The sequence below is a fragment of the Vollenhovia emeryi genome, unplaced genomic scaffold (genome assembly GCF_000949405.1).
Source record: "Vollenhovia emeryi isolate VEMERY1.0 unplaced genomic scaffold, V.emery_V1.0 DF939251.1, whole genome shotgun sequence".
Classification (NCBI taxonomy): domain Eukaryota; kingdom Metazoa; phylum Arthropoda; class Insecta; order Hymenoptera; family Formicidae; genus Vollenhovia; species Vollenhovia emeryi.
In genome coordinates this window covers 235288-254394 of record NW_011967115.1, presented here as the reverse complement: position 1 = coordinate 254394, position 19107 = coordinate 235288, and the positions used below count along the sequence as shown (strand labels likewise).

The 19107-nt window shown below is 44.8% G+C and overlaps 2 protein-coding genes across 6 annotated transcripts in view; one reads left to right on the top strand and one right to left on the bottom strand.

Annotated features, from left to right (window-relative positions):
- Positions 1–10204, bottom strand: part of LOC105559854 (icarapin-like) — a 38749-nt gene extending 28545 nt beyond the window's left edge. The window contains exon 1 of the mRNA XM_012008467.1: positions 9930–10204. Coding sequence (XP_011863857.1) covers positions 9930–9996 — 67 coding nt within the window. The 5' untranslated portion in view covers positions 9997–10204. The remainder of the gene's footprint in view (positions 1–9929) is intronic.
- Positions 10205–17857: 7653 nt separating this feature from the next.
- LOC105559855 overlaps positions 17858–19107 on the top strand; it is a 28224-nt gene continuing 26974 nt past the window's right edge. For 2 of the 5 annotated variants that reach the window (XM_012008469.1, XM_012008468.1), the window contains exon 1: positions 17858–19041. In XM_012008469.1, the coding sequence (XP_011863859.1) occupies positions 18217–19041 (825 nt within the window). In that variant the 5' untranslated portion in view covers positions 17858–18216. The remainder of the gene's footprint in view (positions 19042–19107) is intronic. The other 3 variants (XM_012008470.1, XM_012008471.1, XM_012008472.1) reach the window with 2 other exon arrangements.

Genomic DNA, 19107 nt, shown 5'->3' with positions numbered 1-19107 from the left:
TTGCGCACTGAGTGGAGGCAAATTCGTCAGATTGACACGCGGCACCATATTACGCACCCCGTGTACACACGCGGGGGCGCCCTGTAGGGGTTGTCCGATTTTGCCGAAATTACGAATCGAGAATCTGACGGTTTATCGCCTGCAACATGGGAGGACACGGCGTCTGTGGGGTGTCTAAAGTCGCCCGAGTCTCAGCGTGACTTAGGTGCCTTCGGTGCATTACACGTTAAGTACCGATGTTGCGTAACATATTGCACTCCCCCAGGTGTGTTAAATGGCGTGGTAATGAAGTCTTAAACTTACGACCGCGTATTCCGAGAGACACGTGCAATCGGACGCGTTATTTATAGTACTGGCGTATGTGAAAGAAATTGTTAAATATAGATTCCTCAGACGGAACGTATTTTCTATTTTTTTTTCTCGGATGTACCGAGGACGAGTTTATGCTCGATAAAAATAAAATGTGTGCAAAGTAAACCCAGGTAACGCGCGATGTCCCCTAAAACGTAATCTAATGCTTCGTAAAACGTTTAGAAAATGTACACTGATAAAAAAATTAATCCAAAAAAATATTACTTTACTCAAGAAAATTACTCATTAGGTGGCTCCTAATAGCTTATTAACTTAAATTTAAAAAATAATAAACAAATTGAAACATGCATTGCTTTAATTTAAGTATTCATTAAATATCACAGAATAGATTATTTTTAATTTAAAAAATTTTATTTTAATTCTATAAAATGTTTACGAAGATGTAATTTTCACAGCGAAGAAAATCGGATTTCTTATGTAACAAAAACAATTATTTCATTTAATAAATAGTATTCTATGTATCACAAAATCTTTTATCTGATAGTTTTATTTAAATGGAATAAATATTTATTTCAGCAAAAAAATAATTTTAAGTAAATCTATTTACTTAGTTAAAAAAAATTTTTTAGTCAGTGTACAAAACCTCAACATGTTCTACTTGGGTAAAAGTCATATTTTGTGCTAAATGCAGTTTCAAAATACAGATTCGTACATAGTTGCAGCGAAGAAATTGGTTGTAAGATGGTGTAAGAATCATTGTTTATGCACGATAAATAAAAAATACTCTTGCGCGATAATTGAGAGCCGCTTTATTTCTTCCCGTCGACACAAGTATCCTGTCTCAAGTATTTTGTCACGTCGTCTTCCTTGTATACAACGACAAAACGTATCGTTTGACAGGCGCGTAGCTCAAAGGTTAAAATGCGAGAATATAACTTTTATTTAAGAAGAATCGATTTTGTTGCGAGTGCAAACAAAAAAAGTTACGTCATATCTAAATCACAGGTTTAGACACGCTAAAACATGAGATTTCGTTCGCGAAACAAAAATGGAAAATTCCCGTGTTCAAGCGAATTGCTGTACAAGGATAAAAGGCATTCCAGCACGGGATGCAGATGGTCCCGAATTTGCGCGCTATCCTGCATTATCGAAGACTACCGTGTTAATCCGATTCGCGTTAAGCCGAAAAGTTTTTTTTTCCCCCGGTACGAATATACGAGCGCTCGTCGTGCTTCGCACGCTTTTTCCGCGCGATTTTGTCGATCACACCACGGTGGTTTTCGGAAACGCGATGATCACGCAAAGCGAAGATTACTGGCGCACGCGGCGTGTGTACGCCGCTTCGCTTAAGCAAAGATCAATACAACGTCCCGACGATAAATTCCTTCACGTTCTAACGGCATTAAATACTTGAGACGCAGCACGGATTATATGCCTTGGTTCAGTGAATGTTGCGTGAGTAGCGGTTAAAAGGAGAGACGAGCTCGATGAGACGTGACGCGTGTTAAGGGTTTCGAGCGTGATGTAAGATGTTATCGCGCATCTTTTCAAGACAATTCGGAAATAGGTGAACCCGCTGAAGATACGGTTAATGACGGAATGTACAAGTGCATTCTTTCTCTTTTGTAAATCAAATCCACAAAGGCAGATAAAAATATCTTACCCTGACAAATATCCATTTGTAGGCTTTCTCATTTTATTTTTATAATTTCGCGCGCTTGTACTATCAGTTCAAAATTAATCGAAAGTAACATTTGAATGATTTATCATCATTTAGATACGATTAACGTTACGTATTTAAACTTTACGAGATAATACAATGTTAGTTTTTCATTCAACTTCGCATGCACGAAGAGACACGATGAGAAACAAACTGCAAACGATATTACGATACGTATGTATATATTCTCCTATTTCAGTTGACGCTACACATATCTCTTTCTTCTCTGCCAGGTAACAAAATCTTTATTATAACTGCTGCTCTTTCTCAGAATCTTTAAACACACAATCAGCTGGTTGTTAATTAGTCACCGTTATGTGTACCTGCGCTCTTCCTATATGCAATACACTTATTATCATGAGACTGTCGAGGTCGCGCATGTACGGAAACGTACAGACAGTCTTCATTTTTTTCGTGTCTACCAAATGCGTCATTTTTCGCGTAACTAATGTACGCGTAACATGATTCCATGGGACATATATCAAAAAAAAGGGAAGGAAAAAAGTTTTATACCATCCCCGTTATCTTGCGTATATATCCCTACATTGAGCTGGAAACTCCATTAATCTTCTCTTCTAGATGATTTATTTAACAACTTGTTCTCTCCTTTACAAAATATTAATACCGTTCTACTTTGAGATACGCTTATTTCCCGACCGATAATTATACGCGAATAATCCCGCGATCGTGACTTACGTATCTTATTTTCAGTCCTCACGCCACGCTGTGCTCTCTGCGCTATTAATTCAGCCGAAAGTAACGTGCAAAACCTTCGCGTCTGTAATTATCGCCTCTGGAAAATCGAGGAAAATCCATTTCTTCTGCCTACGGATCGAAAACGTTTCGTCCCTCCCCCGAAATTATCGTAAGTCCCGCCGGCGGGGTCACGGCTTGCCACTGCTGAAAATCAATGGTGCATTGACTTTTGCTCCCGGCAGATTCGCCGAAACGCGAGATTGGATTTCAATTTGTTTCGGAGGAATATTCGTTACCCTCGTTATTAGACTTTCGGAAAGGCGGCGATTACGGCGCGGCGCGATATACGACAAAAAGCTCGGGCGCGAGCGAGACGAGACGAGGGGAAGCGCTAATGATTGGTTTCAAACGAATTTCCACCTGGCAGATCCGATTTCGATGTCCGTGCGCGATATGCACTCACCTATTCATAATTACTCTATCGTTCTCCGCCGCCACCATCGCCAAGGGTCGCGGCAGTTTATGGCTTCGCGACTCGCGGGGTAATTGGATTGTCTGCCGCCGACTGACCGAACGGCCGTCCCATAATTCTTTACGTCAACAAGAATGGCCACGGCACCGCGCGTTTTGTGCGCTGCACATTAGTGTTTGTTCTTTTGTGCCATTTCCCGATAATCGCGCAATTTTTCTTATCTCTACTTATAAGCGTATTTGTACAATATTGTTTCAGAGTGTCGCCTTATCGCCCGGACGTGATAAGAGTTAATTAAACCAATTTTGAGACTAATCGGGACAAGCTGTTTACTGTCGCGTAACGCCAAAAGAAATTTGACAGTAACGTAAAAACGTAAAAAAAATTATTTGACATTTTTAATATTGGCTCATTTATAAAAATTTCCGTGACCTGGAAAGCTTATGACGTGAACTATGCAAATGTATTCGCACATTATAATAATTATTATGACCAGCAGTCGCAGATATGATAAAATGGCAAAGCTGAAGCTCGTAAATACGTAGCCGTAGTAGTTGCTAAATGCAAAACTCGATTTTATCGTTTCGTGAATATTGACGTGAGCTCGTCCTTTTCGCAATCGCTTTCCGGAGCGGCTGTGTTTCCCCTTTTCTTGCTTCTCGCGGGAGCGTTAATACGGAAAGTTTCGCATGCAAAGTTTCATTCGATTTTATTTAATTGAAAACTTTTTCCGTCTCGTCAGTTTCGCTCGTCGTTATTTCGGCAACTTGAAAACGTCCGTGACTTTCGTCTTATAAAACAGATCGTAAGAGTAGTCTGGGACAAAATAGTTTTGATTACGCGATTATAGAGGGTTGAGGGGGAGACGGGGAGACGGCAAAAATGCCCGCAAAAATTGCCCCGAATAACAAATCAGGCGAATGTACATTTAATGTGGATACTATGAACGTAATACGCTCCTCTCATGACTCCTGTCTCTCGTACATTTTACATGCGTGGAATTATAAATTTAGTACTTAACAAAATTTCGCGATACACTGCTACGAAGAAATAAAATTGAAAAAAATGTTGTTTAAACCTATGATAGCCAGACGCTCTAGGATTAAAGGCTGAAAGGTACTTTTCCCCGTATAAATTTTGTAGACGCGGCGCAGCGTTGAAGAGCAGTCTTTCTCTTTAAAACAGCTTGCACTTTCCGTGTGAATGCGCGAGATGATTTGTTTGATTCGAGAACTACGCCCGAATACTGTTTTTATTATCTACCACTCCATTGCTGCGCGTGTGCTGCGAATGGCGATAGGCAAATTACCCGCCAGTAAAGACTTTTATGCGTGATGTTTAACGGCGGCGTTTCTTTCACACATATGCATGATCGTGGCGATATATGTTGCATTAAACGACGCCGTTAAATCACTATAACGGCCATGGCATCGCAAGTGTTCGTGCTTTTAAGCAAGGTCCAATGTCGATATTATACCTAGCGCGATGTGAACGACCAATAAATATATGTAAATCAGCCTTGACACGCAAATAATTTAAAATTATAAAATAGTTCTCGCGTTGCGTTTTATTGTAACATTAATTATCTCCGTGACACTAGTGGCTTATTTACTCTCTCGAAAAAATTAAGTTTTTTACATTTTCGCTTTTTTTCACAAATTACTTAATATAAGTCGCAATTATTAGCTCGTAGGCGATCAGCTGTTCGAAACGTAGGGAGCGAGGCGCTCTAAGGATTATACGAGGCAATGTATGGTGCGCTTGAATAAATGTTATTATAACAGCATGTTGCTTACGCAAATTGCACGATGCGCGTGGTAAAATGCATCGCCGTGACAAAAGTTGTGCACGAGTTGAAGCTAAGGACGCGCTTTACTTTAATCCTGAAATGTATACTCGTTTCATCTTACGTCATGTGCCTAGGAGATACCGTATCCCACGATATCCCGTAACAAATTGCTCCGAAGAAGACTTTTGCACAAATAAAAAGATTGTATGTGCAAAGGCTAATAATTTACTTTTCATGGAAAACTACTCGATTGACAATTTCAACGTGCGCGCAACATCTTTTCGAAACGATCGATAATGCAATTAATGTTACATACATATTTATATTTATTGACAACATATTAAATTAATCTCGCGTATTTATATCTCAATATCGCACGGTACTCCTTTCATTTAGCTGTACGGTTCATCACGAAATTCAAAAAGTATAAAAGATAAACAACATAAAATATTTCTTATTACTGATTGAGCTTAGGTATACTAAATTATGTAACGGCGAAACGAAGTGAAAATATTGTAGATAACTTTATTGACCTACACGTCTGACATGAAACTGTCAGATAAGAGTAATTCTGTGGATTTAACGCTATATAGTTCCTTACGCTTTTATTTTTTTTACAGATTATCGCTCGTAACTGGATCACGCGTTTACTAGATAGGTTTTGCTCTATTGTATTTAATTGCGCAGACTCGCAGTCGAGATATTGACCTGAGGACTACGTCGGGAGAAGTAAAAAAAAAAAGAAGAAAGGGAAAGACAAGATGCGCCGACAAAAAGTTCGCGTACTGCGTTTTTTCATTTAAATGGCCGTAAGGCGGCGGTGGGACGCAGGCTGCATACTTAATGGAGGCATATTCTGCGGTGCCACTGCCACTCAAGGCAAGCCCAACACTACGTCAACGGGGTCAGGCTGCTCGCGACAGGAAAATAATATGAGTTGGTCATAATCCACGGCGGTACTTCGCCTCCAGATACGGAGGCGCACAACAAACTAAGCCGTCGACACGCAAGGACACTCCACGCAGTGGAGTCGCGCGAGCGATAATAATAATACCCGATATAGAAAGGTCTTCCATCGTACTTTTTCAATATTTCCGAGCGAAATGTACATTTAAATTGTGGACGTACAATTTTTATTACCGATAATGCAACCGATTTATTACCGATTTCTTACCGATAACTGTACCACGCGTTGTCTACTGTGAGAATGACGGAGGGAATTTCTTAACGGCAAAAGTCCGAGGCACGGGAGAGTATCCGAGCGGAGAGTACATTATTGCTCTTTGACCATGCAATCGTGCTGCGCTATCGTGTACGTCACGCATCCGCATTGTACCGCGGCCGCGCGGGCGGGCGATGAAATACATACACGTGCACCCGGTGCGATTGCACGTGTGATGCGGGCGGGTGAAAGGGAGGCCGGCGACGGGAGGCTCGTCGAACGCGATGCGGAACATAGGAAGAAGGAATGACATTACCGGATTGTGCAATAGGCATGCTACGCTGAATCAAGTACGCTCGTAGTACCCAAACGGGGGGGCGAGGTGTAGGAAGTAATTAGTCACGATTTTTTTCCCCGCCCGTAATTGACGTCTGAGCGGACCGAGTGATTTGCGCGGCACAATTTCACGCGAACGCGAGTCTGCTCGCGTGTACGATGTATGCGCGACGATGACTCGCGCTAGCGTACTGAATGAAACAAAAAAATATCTATTAACAGAACCGCGACTGGCGTAACGAGATAAAATACGCATCGATGCCCCGGCATTGCGGAGAGCTAACTTTGATAGAAAACTTTGAGCAAAATTGTCGAGCACCGACTGTCCGGGGTGGATATAAAAAAAAAGCAAACGTACGTAACTTTATGTTCCGAGGTTGATGAAATTATAGGTGGCATCTGTAAATCGCGGCGGCAGCTTATACAATTGTTTAATACACAAATCGAGTGGTGGCACAATTGATCATCAGCGGGCGTAAATATGCGTATCTCCCTTTATACTCCGCCTGCACACGTATGCCCGACGGAACGGCTCGCAAATTCGACCATTATCGCGTATCGATTTTTGTGCGAGGCACAATTACTCGCACAAATGAACCGCAGAGCGGAGCCGTGGAGCTAAATGTCACGTTTGTTGCACGAGAGAGATTTACGATTGCGGATGATTACGCAGGCTCTCGTCTTGAAGGCGCAGCGCGATTACCCGCCAGCGAGATTACCCAGCAGTGACGATTATGCATTCTTAATGGGATTAAGCGCAATCTGCTTATACCACCGCGGTGACAGGGGACTCGCGCTGTTTGACGCTCACCAAACCGCCGCCTGCGCCTTGTCTACCTGGCCGGGGCCTCGCGCGAGCGAGGTGAACGAAGCGGAGCGCTTCACCGCGATCGAAACTCGCCGAAACTCGATTTTCGTAGCTCGCTGGCAAGTCGCCGTCCCGAGGAAGTCTCAAAAATTACATTATTATCCGGCTGTCACCCGGCTGTCAGCGAGCGTAATGAGAGCAGACGTTCTCTCCTGGCGGAGGCCGCGCGCTGTAACGGCGAAATTCCGCGGCATGGAGGCTGGCAGGTGCATCGCGTTAGGAGAAACACCTCGCCGCAGGCGTCATACTCCTCACCCAAGTAATAATGGACGCGCAACGTTCACCCATGACGAAAGAAAATTTAATTGTATGATTGTACGCCGCCTGCGCCGCCGCCACGGCCGAACGGGCCGCTAACGACTCGGCAATTACGAAAGTTCACCTCCGAGGCTCGACTATCCGTCGTACTTCTCCGGTATCTTTTGCAATAACAATTAACAATCCGAGAGCTTTGATTGTTGTTTCAGCCGCCTCGAGTTGTTCAGAACCGCGTATACCCCCTCCCCCCCCCCGTAATACGCGTGGCGCGTCGCGATGGCACTGGTTAAAATATTCGTATCATTTGGTGCTTCAACGAATATGCACAAAGTTCCGAGACTGTTTTACAAATGTTGCTCTCCGCAACATCGCGGCATGCATTTATGCATGTACAATTATTCGAATGCAAACTCGTTAATCTGTTTTAGACGCGGGGCTGCTCGCGACGTAAAAATCATAAACGATATTTTTAAACAGATGAGAAAACGGACACGGTCACCTTCGTGAAAACGCGCAGTGCACAAAGGCCGAAATGAAAGGTTAAAATGTTACGTTATTTAAAATAAATATTAATACCATATATAAAAATTATATAAAAATATTACGATTTTGTAAATAGCAAATAACACTCGCGTAAATAATTTAAATGTCATTTATTTAAAGGAATATCGTACTCGGTACTCGAAGAGTTATTAAATTCGAAAATGTTATATTTACAAATTAATATGTCAAACCGTTTTATAAATATAATAACGTAAAGTGTAATTGAACTTTCAACTCCGGCAGAGGAGAGTCTTGATAAATTAGCGACGAAATCGTAATTCGCAATTTGCCGGTAAAGCCAGGTCGACTTATTTTTGTGAAGATTTCCGCACGGTTGAAGACGGTCGAGACACACAAACGTCGGCCCGAGAGATAAAGTTACATTAAAATCAAGAGGAATAAATTGGAGTTCGACGGGAATTCGCTCGGACAATTATCTTGGGGACGAAGCAGCTCCAATTAAACGACCTTCCTGCCGTTCCCGTCTCGCAAAATCGGGTCCGATGCTAATTAGCAAAGTCTATGCTGGAAGTGAATTTCATATCGAGTTGTAATCGAGTAAACAACGGCCTTAAGTAGTTCGAGCGTGCTATCTGCCCCCCACGATTTCTTCGTGACCTGACATTCAATCGCGATATTCGCCGGTCGGGGGCACCCGTGTCGCCTTACAACGACGCATAAATGTCCTGAACCGAAAATATTCCCCGAGGGAGAGTCGCTGAACGCGCGACGAATCAGATAAATGTCGGCGCTCCGACGGACACGTAGACTGCGTTTTATTACGATTATCGTAATTAGGGAATGCGTGAAAGTTGAATCAACTTTTTTCTATTCCGTCTCCCCCTTCCTCCGAGAGATTCGATAATTTATTAGTGAAACCGTTAAAATTACGAGTATATACATTAATTTAGTTCCATATATTATAGAGCGCGTATTTTATCTTTGCTTCAAAATGTGTTTGCGTCGGTCTGAATCTGTAACTTAAACTGAAATATTCTCTTATTTCACCCACTAATGAAGTACGATTGCAAATACTCGGTATTAATTCGCTGTTCGACATTAGATTCGAATCTGTTTTTGCTACATCAACTTTTATTGATTTAACATAGCATTTCGTCGCATAGCTGCGCATTTTCGAATCGAAAGAGCCGATTATAGCACAATGGAATATTCCATTAACTGACTTCAATAATCCGGTTTATAGTTATAGATGAACTATCTTGAGAGGATTACGAAATTGGCAGTTCTAAACTAAATTAAACGACAATTTCAAATTAAGAGAGATCGGAGTGTAATTATATTATTACATAAAGCATCACATCGGCGAAAATGACTACTTATGTTGATTGTTTATTCCAATAGTTAATCGTGAATTATAAAATTGCGTTACGACGAAATTAAATTACAATCGTGAACCGTAGTCTTAATTCAGATTCAACTGACTGAGTGATTATTAAACGAGAAAATACTTGGCGCCAAGAAGAATAATACAGACTGATTTTCTCGCGAGAACTCTTGGAAGTAGAATTTAATTAAGGAACATAATCACGGCCGCCGCAATCGACACGGGGCTTACTCGGAACATTGAAAAGTCAACAGAAATTTTATATAACGTTTACACTTGGAACGTCGATGACGTGGCGCGTAAACTTGAGAATCTCCGCGACAGCCCGTCGCGGAAGTTCGATCTCTCTGTATCCCGCGGTCTATTCGCGACGCGCGCGCAAGAGGGAAGATACGGGGAAATTGTAGTGAAAAAGGTGTCGCACTCACTTGGGAGGCCGCGTGCGCACGCGACGAGGCACGCCGCAACGAGAAGAACGTGGACGAACGTTTTCATCCTGTCGCACCACACAGGGAACGTCGGCGAACTCGAGAAACTGTCAGGGACCGGCCTGCTACCTCGACGATGCCTCGATCGACACTAAAACGGTCCACCCGAACGACGGCTGTCACGTACGACGACTCGCGAAAGGATCAAGGTTACTTGCCAGACCGGCTCGTGGAAAACACCGACGCTTTGCCCCGCGGCTTTTGCCCGCGCCGCGACTATATGCGGTCCCCCGATCGCGCCCGCGCCAATCAGCGCCGATCTCGGCCGTCACGTGGTGCGCGTCACGTGGCCGCGGCGCGCGATTTCGAGTCACGTCGCCGCTTTTCCCGGTATCGGCAATCTCTATAATTCCACGTCGCTATCGGAGCAAGTACAGCGTGCAACGTGCGCTAACAATCGTGCCAGTCATTTTTACAGCGACTCCGCGAGTCGCTGAACAATTCCGCGCACTTTGATAATTATGCGAGCGTCGGGCTAACAATAAGCGCATAATAGGTCGTGAGTAATACTCTTGTCCGGAGTAAACAGGCGCGTTATCGCGTCTGTCGTCGGGTTGCAATTAGTTTGAAAAAAAGCGTTACTCACGGGACCTTCCGCGAAACGACGCCAAGATAAACGACGCGGGTAACAGTTTCAATTTTAGGCTGAGAGACGTTGAGAAATTTTGTAATCTTGATGAAAACGGGTCAGAGGAGGCGGTGGCTCGCACGGGAGGATCCTTATCGTACGCACGTGGCGCAAGCGAGGGTGATACGCGTACGCGAGTGTGTGCGTGCGTGATCGTGTGTGTCGTACATGCTCTCGCGCGCCCGTGTATTGTATGCGGGTTATTATTATTATTGCAGAAACCGCACGGCGCGGCGGTGGCGGGCGAACTAGCGCAGCGGAACACGATAATTATCGTGCGTCTCACAACAAGCTTGTGTGTACACGCGGGCCCGCCTTACGCATGCATCGGTGTACCGCTTGCCATGCTTGCGCGCTTTCGCGTAAGAAGTCTGTTACATGAACCGCCGAGAAACTTCGGAACCAGACGAGACTCGCCTGACGAGATGCTTAACCCTGAGACACGAGACTACTTTTCCAACCGCGAAGACGTAACAGATCGCTCGAAGTAAATTGCTGGCGCGCAAAATTGCGGCCTCCCGCCAGACTGAAGTCGCAGACGTGTCGTTTGTAATCTTTTAAAATGGCGTGCATTTTCGAAGTGCAAATAAGACGCCGAGGGCCTGCGCCGAGAGGGCACTCGAGACTGTTTGCGTTCGATATTAAGTTAACAATTAAGGGCGAAATGTGTTCGGGATAAAAATTATGTCTTTGCAGCGCGGCGGCGTTTCAGTGCTCGCGAGAGCTGCCTATAAATTTCGCCGGGACATGTTGATAAAGCGGCATAATTGCGCGGTGAAACACCCTCTTATTATATGCGATCGGACCTTGTGATCGGTTACGTCGGGACCGCATATTTATGCAACCATGTCGTTTTCTAAGAATAAGTTGGAATCGTGTAATTCATATATATTTTTTTTCATCATCTCGCTAGTAAGGTATAAGCTACGAACACGCACTCCCCCCCCCCCCCCCGCGCCGCTTCGTTACTTTCATAGATTTTCCATGCACGCGACTCGTACGTGCTCCGCGCAAAATCGTAGCAAAAATAGACACGGGCGATTCATTGTAATAGATAAATGTGGCATTATGCGACGTCCGTTTTGCCGACTCTCCACCGCGTATGAATTTAACCTTGCGCCTATTATCGCCCTAGGTATTTCTGACTACCGTAGCTGCGTTCGGCATTGCAAACGCGAGGCGTCGGAGTGCTCCTCCTCCCTGTCTATCTCATTCTCCCCTCTCGCTCACTCGAATGCGAAAGAGTACTCCGACGCCTCGGATTTACAATGCCGAACGCAGCTCGTAACGTATCGCTGTGATAGCCGCTACCTAAAAGATATCGTCTTACGCCGAGTTGGCAGTGGAAGTTGAAGCTAAGGTTGCAATAAATGTATCAAATGGATTCATCGGCATCGTCGCCTTGGGTAAAATGAATTTATATAGAATTGTAATTATAATTTAATCAATTCAATTAAGAGCCCAGGGGTGAAATTTCAAGTCGCCACGCGTCAGGTAATTTCCATGAAATTCCTTTCGCGAAAAAAAAAATTATACTCGAGTAATCGAATCTTAAACACATTATCTATCTGCGAATTAATGCAATAGACCTTTGGTCAGCCGAGCGATTTGATACAATTACTCTGTTTCCTTCGACTCAGATTTCTTGGGAAACGACTCTCAAAGCAGTCTTCATTTCATAACGCGTTACGTTTAGCTGCGGTAAGAAATAAGTTTTTAACCGCAGCCTGTCTGCATCCGCGTCATCGGAACAAAATGAGTCCTTGCTCACGGTACAGCTGCGTCAGCTATTGTTCGCCGACGCGATTAGTCACAAACGGACGAATGTGCGATGGGTTAATAACAGGGGAGAAAAAGAGAGAGGTATACAGAGAGGGAGAGAGAGAGAACCTGTGGGCCCGGGTCGAATGCCGTTAAGTCGTGCGTTCAGTGACCGCACCGACACACGGCGGCCTGCAAACAACAGACAGTTTGATTAAAAGTAATTGCGTATGTCCGATGTAGCCGGGATTTTGGACGAATTTTCGGATCGGTCGCGTCGCGCGCCGCATCGCGCCGTGTTCATTCACAGGCCGCTGGTAATTTCGCGAAAATGCATTTCACGGGTCGATTGCAATGTGGATCACGCTGTTGTTTTCGGCTTCGTGCCCGCTTCCTGCGATCCTTCCGGGCCCGAGCGTACCAGCCGCTATAATTTATGATGCGGAAGAGCCGGTATAATGGCGACGAGCAAGCCGAAGGCGACTGCTCTCGTCGTCGTGGACTCTTGCCACTGCAAAGCGCGCGAGAGCAATCGGCTAAATGTATTTAACGGCGCGTCGGAAGACGCAGCGTGCATAATTTAAATTCCGCATTCAGTTTCCTATATCGAGCGGACTCTCGGGCAGCCAACTCCATAGAGAGTTTTCCGCGTCGCATTAACGACGTTTGTCTGCGTTTCAATTATAAAGACGCATGGATTACCAGGGACTAACGCGACAATAGCTCTCCCCGGATTATCCGAAAAGTACCGCGTAGGGCCACTTATGTCAGGGTCGGCTGGAAAATATCCAGGGGTGGGAAAAACCATGGTAAATTCCAGTTTTTACCGTCGGACATTTAATTAACTTGCATTATAATATTATCTTCAGCGATTTAATGTAACGACAATTGTCGTTAATGCGATACGGAGATATCGCTGCTACACTTTATTCACATGTCCTCGTTAAAATATAGCCTTCGGCACTTTTTATGGAATAGATAAGATTACGAGTGTCATGATAAAAGGAAAACAAGTTTTATAACTTTTTTTTTCTTCGCCCTTTTCCCTACTTTGACTTAGGTTCTAATTATAACCCGTATCTTTGTATGCTTGTCTACATTTTCATTAATCATTCACGCTTCTTCATGTCGTTTGGACAAATGCAAGAATTTCTGCAGGCGGGTTAAAAAAGTGTTTATGCTCGCTACGTCCGGTATACCGTGCGGATATCTCGATTGTACCGCCGGGCATATGCCGACGTGCTTTTATTTTACTTCGAGGTTGCACCTTGATTTCGAAATGTAAATGAGAATGCCCGCTGGTCTTGTTGCGTCGTCGATCCAGTGTTTTAATATAAAATATAATGTAAATTGTTATCGCAGAAATAGCCAGAAGACTGCGAATTTTCAATAGCAACACGTAATTTATTGCGATAAATAAATATACATATATGCTGAGTGTGGAAACGACCTTACCGCCACTTCTTTAGTATAATAGAAATTCGCGACGTTTCGGCCAGTAATAACTGGTTCTCTTCAAGGTAACGAACTTACAAATGTCTGAAGAACATAAAAAGCCACATGTAAACTAGAACAATATGAGGTCTTACATAGTCGAGATTGAAATTAAGGTGTTTTATGTACATGTATATATAAAGTACAATTAAAAGCTTAAAAATAAAAACTTGCAAGATTCGTCAAAGTTAGAGATATAAAAATTATGTCAAAAGTCAGAGACATAAGACCTCATATTATTCCAGTTTACATGTAGTTTTTTTATGTTCTTGAGACATTTGCGGGTACCTTTTTAAGCTCGTTTCCTGAAGAGAACCGGTATTACTGGCCGAAACGTTGTGAATTTCCATTTTAATAAAGAAGTGCCAGTATGGTCGTTTTCATACTCATTTTAATTCTTGATTTCTTGACTGACGTCAATAAGTTGCTGCTTAAATGTTAAATATCTACGCCTTACTCGGCGCGATAGTGTCCGACCTCAGTTTTGGAGAGTTCTAAGAATTATAATTCGCCGCATAAAAATCAGGCGAGCAAAATCCTCCATCGCATAGTACAGTACCGGCCAAAAGTATATCACCTTTAGGCTTTTCTGAGCATAACCTCCGTCGAAGTGCACCGAATGTGCTGAAAATTGTGGAGTAGACACCTGATAACAGGTAGATCTTGTACACGAAAGGTAATGCAATTTAACAAAGTACATCGTGATTTTCCAATTTTCATTCGAGCACTTAAAAATTAGTTATGCTCACCAGATCGAAAGGTAATATATTATTGGCCAGTACTGTATATAAAATATCTGTACGACACACTACTACTTAAAAATTCTTATTCTTTTCGCGCATAAAGCAGTGCGCACAAAGCTGTGCTACGCACAGCCCTAGTAGCACAGTGCGTTGACCAAACATTGATCCAATATTTGGTTGTTTAGCCGGTGCACTGTGCTACTGGGTCGCCGGCGCATTTTTGCAAAATGACACCGGTTTTGAAAAGGTAATAATGAGAATTTTTCCATCGCAATCTGCCACATGTCCGCAATTTGACAAACGCATTAGCTCGTTAGGAGCAAGCGGTTTGCGATTAAACTTTAGTAATTCCCCTTTGAAAAGCCCGGGACCGAGTCGATTAAGGGTAACTAGCATCGTATACAAAAGTTCTGTGCAATTCTCGTGCAAAAGTACAGAAAGTAATGCGACAATGGATCATCATTAAGAAATACAAGATCGCGCGAGGCATATCAACACTCCGAGACACGGGTGTGCGTGTAAAAGTGTTTGCAACGGAATTAATACAATTGTGAATTATCGACCGAACGAAATGTACTCTCGACGAAAGCGACGACACGACGACACGTGCGCGCATCAAGTCACATTTGAACGATGTTAACCTCATAATTTTATCTCTCGTCATATTTGCCCTCTTAAAACCGTATTAGCTTTTCCGCGCACACGGGAGGTGGGGGGAGGAGCAGGTAGCCCTGGCGTGAATGAATCAGTGACAAATAAGCGTCCCCGCCAAGACTGGTACCGGTGAGATCGACGTGCGACGCAGATGTCTGAGTCATTCGCGCCAGAAATATCGTAACTGCCTCGTCCGTACTTGTGTATTAATGCATTTACCGCCGCTGTATATGTATGCACAGATAACGAGGATGACGCGTCCAGTAGATTATAGTTCTCGTCGGCGGCTCTCGCGTTCTCCGGGTTCTTTTTTTTCCTCCTTTATCCAGCCGGCGATCTAAGTTTCTTGTGAAAAATTTGCATACGACAGTCGCGTCACGGAAGAAACCAATACTTTTTTTTTCTTAATTCACACGAGGCAAACAGTCCGATCCAAATGTGTACGCGGCTCGCGAATGAATTACGCGGCCGTAACTTCGTGTCAATTCAAACCGACATTTGACGATAATCCCCTCGTTCATATTTGTATATATATAGATATTGAATATATTACGGAGTCTCTCGCGTTTGTCAAACGCGTGACAGTTTGCGGGAATACATTTTATTGTATATATTACGGCGTCAGATACCAGCAAACGTTATCTCTTTCCCTAGATTCCACCTCGCCTGTGTAAATTTGGAAGTTTATCACGTTGGGCAAACTCACGGTATTGTTGCGGTCGCTCCGCAACGAACGGAAAAAAAGTGAGTTTGCATATCGAATTGCATAAACAATGTATTAATTGAAAGGGCCGGTGAATGAAAGCGCATGGTTTAACAATATTTTCGAAAATATTTTAATCCAGAAACAGTTACGTGCATTTCACCGGTATAATGGGGGGGAAAAAAGAATCATTTTTAGGCTAACAAATGTTTGGAATAAAAACGGCAGCAAAGAATAAACGGTAACGTTTATCCAAAGATAAAATAATAATAAAAAGCACCGAAAATATTATCAGAAAAACGGTTATTTGCATCGTCCCCTGCAAAATATTTGCATTGTTGTAGCGTTAAAGTTTCCGATAGCGTGCCAGTTCGACGATTGCGATTAATTTCACTATTTCGGACAAATATCGTACGTCGCCTGAGTGCGCGCGAACAACGGCTCATCCTCCAAGATTGACTCAACTTTCGCAAGAATTTTGCGACCGCATTCAGGCTTTTCAGGCACTCGCCCGGATTCTCCGATTGCGAGAGCGTTAAATGCGCTCGCAAAGTGTCCACTTAGGCACTTACTTCTTCTGCATATGAATGAGATATTCGTGTGTGACGGATTATAATACATACCATCTGCAGTTCCGCATCCGTTCACTGTTGCCCCACACACGTCGATTCGATCCATCCGGCGGGGCGCTTGTCGGTGAAACGTCGAATTGAAAATATGTGTTTTTTTTTTCGCAGTTATCCGGAGGATGACGAGGCATCAATTTACAATGGCGTGACTGTGCCGTATAATACATTGACTATACCATTCACCGAACGAGGACAACGGCGATTTGTCCGCGGCGATGCAATGCACGCCGTATAGAAAGTCGTGCCTCGTTATCCACTGTGCGGGGATCGCTCGATTTCTCGCGAGCGGACGAACAAAAGGGAATTTGCGTTCTTAAAAACAACGAATCTTCCCGCCCGAGTGTCAATGGCGCGCGCGTTTGTATCGTTTTAGGCCCGAGACACCGCGATCTCTCGATAGCTCGCTATTTTGCGCGGCATCGACGCGATACTAATTCTAGACGTCAGCAACGTAACAATACACGTATTATTACAGTGTTCCAATTCGATGGGAATGGAATGTTCGCTGCGTTTCGGTTAAATACGAATGCACTTCAAACAGAGATGCACGTCGCGCGTAACTGTTTTATTCGTATTTGGGGGATGGGAAATTGATTTCAACATTCCCGTCGTAAATATGGACGTAATGAAGCGCGAAACCAGGTCCCGGCGCGAGCGGCTGCATACGAAACGACGGAAAAAATGCAATTAATATTTTTACGCCGATTAAATTAATAAAGGAAAAAAAAAACAGAATATAGCGCGTCGGGGTTGTTAATATCATCCATTTATCTAGTTACACTCCATTTCGCCGCGGCGAATCTAATTTTCGTCCTAGCGGATAATCGCAGTAGCACTTTTTTTCTGGATATATTTATCCCGGCACTTTGTTTCAGATATCCTAATTTTTCGCGCGATCGTGCGCGCTCGTCCTTGCGACCGGTCTTGAGAAACGTTTGCGCGTGTATGCAGGCGCTGGAAAGTGTGCTAAGGTCGAGCGATCGACATGCGGGTTAGCGGTACGAGTCACGGTCTTCGCCGCTCTTTCCGAATTGCCGCGATCGAGAACCGGATCGGTAGTCGAAATTGCGCCCCAAAAATTAGCCCGTTGAACGACGCGCCCTAAATCATCGACGTTTCACCGTGTTCGCCTTCCAGCGGCGCGCGCCTGTGATAAATTTATTTCCCTAAAAACGCGTCCAATTTTCGCGGCGGCGGCGGCGGCGGCGGCGGCGGCGGCGGCGGTGACCCTGTCGTGTCCGTCTGCACCAGGTACCGCTTATGGATCGGTCGGTTGCTATAGCGCGAATACCAGCACTCTCGTTCTCTCTTCTTCCCCCTCTCGCTCACTCCACCTGTGCCACCCTCTCGTCGGGGGTAAGAGAATCTCGAGTGTTATATCAATGGAGTCGGCCGGGAGTAGTCGTACGGCCAAGTGGTTTTTCGCTTTATCGCGACGGAAATGGCGCGCTACTCGACCTTGAGAACGTCTGGAGACACTCGAGAGGGATTCCGTTCGAGCGACGTCGGTTGATAAGAGCTGACGAAAAATCGAGCGGTGGTGGTGGATAGTGGCTGCGACACTGCCGGGCTTTTCGGGTGGTTTTCCCGACCGACAGTGAAAGGATATGTCTGAATGGGTGGTGTTTGCTCGTGCCGCGTTGGTCGCGGCAGCCAGGTCAACGCCGGCTCGATCCTCGACCGCGTGATCAGTCAGGCGAGCAACGAGGACCAATGCTTACTGTATCGGCTGGCGAACTACAAGAAGGGCGGCGAGCTGATCGAGGCGTACAATCAGGGCGGCCAGCCGGAGGTGGAGAAACTGATCCGCGAGCAATTCGGTATTCTGATGTATGCGGACGGTAAGGGCCAGACGATCAATCGCGCCGAGTATCTACGTTGGAAATTCCGCGACCTCGAGCAGGTCGTCCTGCCGATCGAGGCCTCGCTGTCGCAGTTCGACCCGCTGGCGCAGTGGAACGATCACGAGGCATGCTGGCAGATGCAGTACAGAGGCTCGCTCGGCGAGACCCTGTTGCACGTTCTCATCATATGCGACACGCGGATGCACACCAGAATAGCGCGCATAATGCTCAAGTGCTTTCCGCGACTGGCCATCGACGTCGTCGAGGGCGAGGAGTATCTCGGCGCGGGCGCGCTTCACCTAGCGATCGCCTACAACAACAACGAGCTCGTGCAGGACCTGGTCGAGGCGGGCGCGATTATCTCGCAGCGGGCCATCGGCAGCTTCTTCCTGCCGCGCGATCAGCAAAGGATGAACCCCGCCAGAAATACCGATTACGAAGGCCTTGCCTACCTGGGGGAGTACCCGCTCGCCTGGGCCGCCTGCTGCGCTAACGAGAGCGTCTACAACCTGCTGCTTGATTCCGGCGCGGATCCTGACGAGCAAGATTCTTTCGGAAATATGATTTTGCACATGGTCGTAGTTGGTGATAAATTGGTGCGTATTATATTGACGTAATACGCTACAAACTAGACTTGACAAATCTGCGATTTATCGAGAATT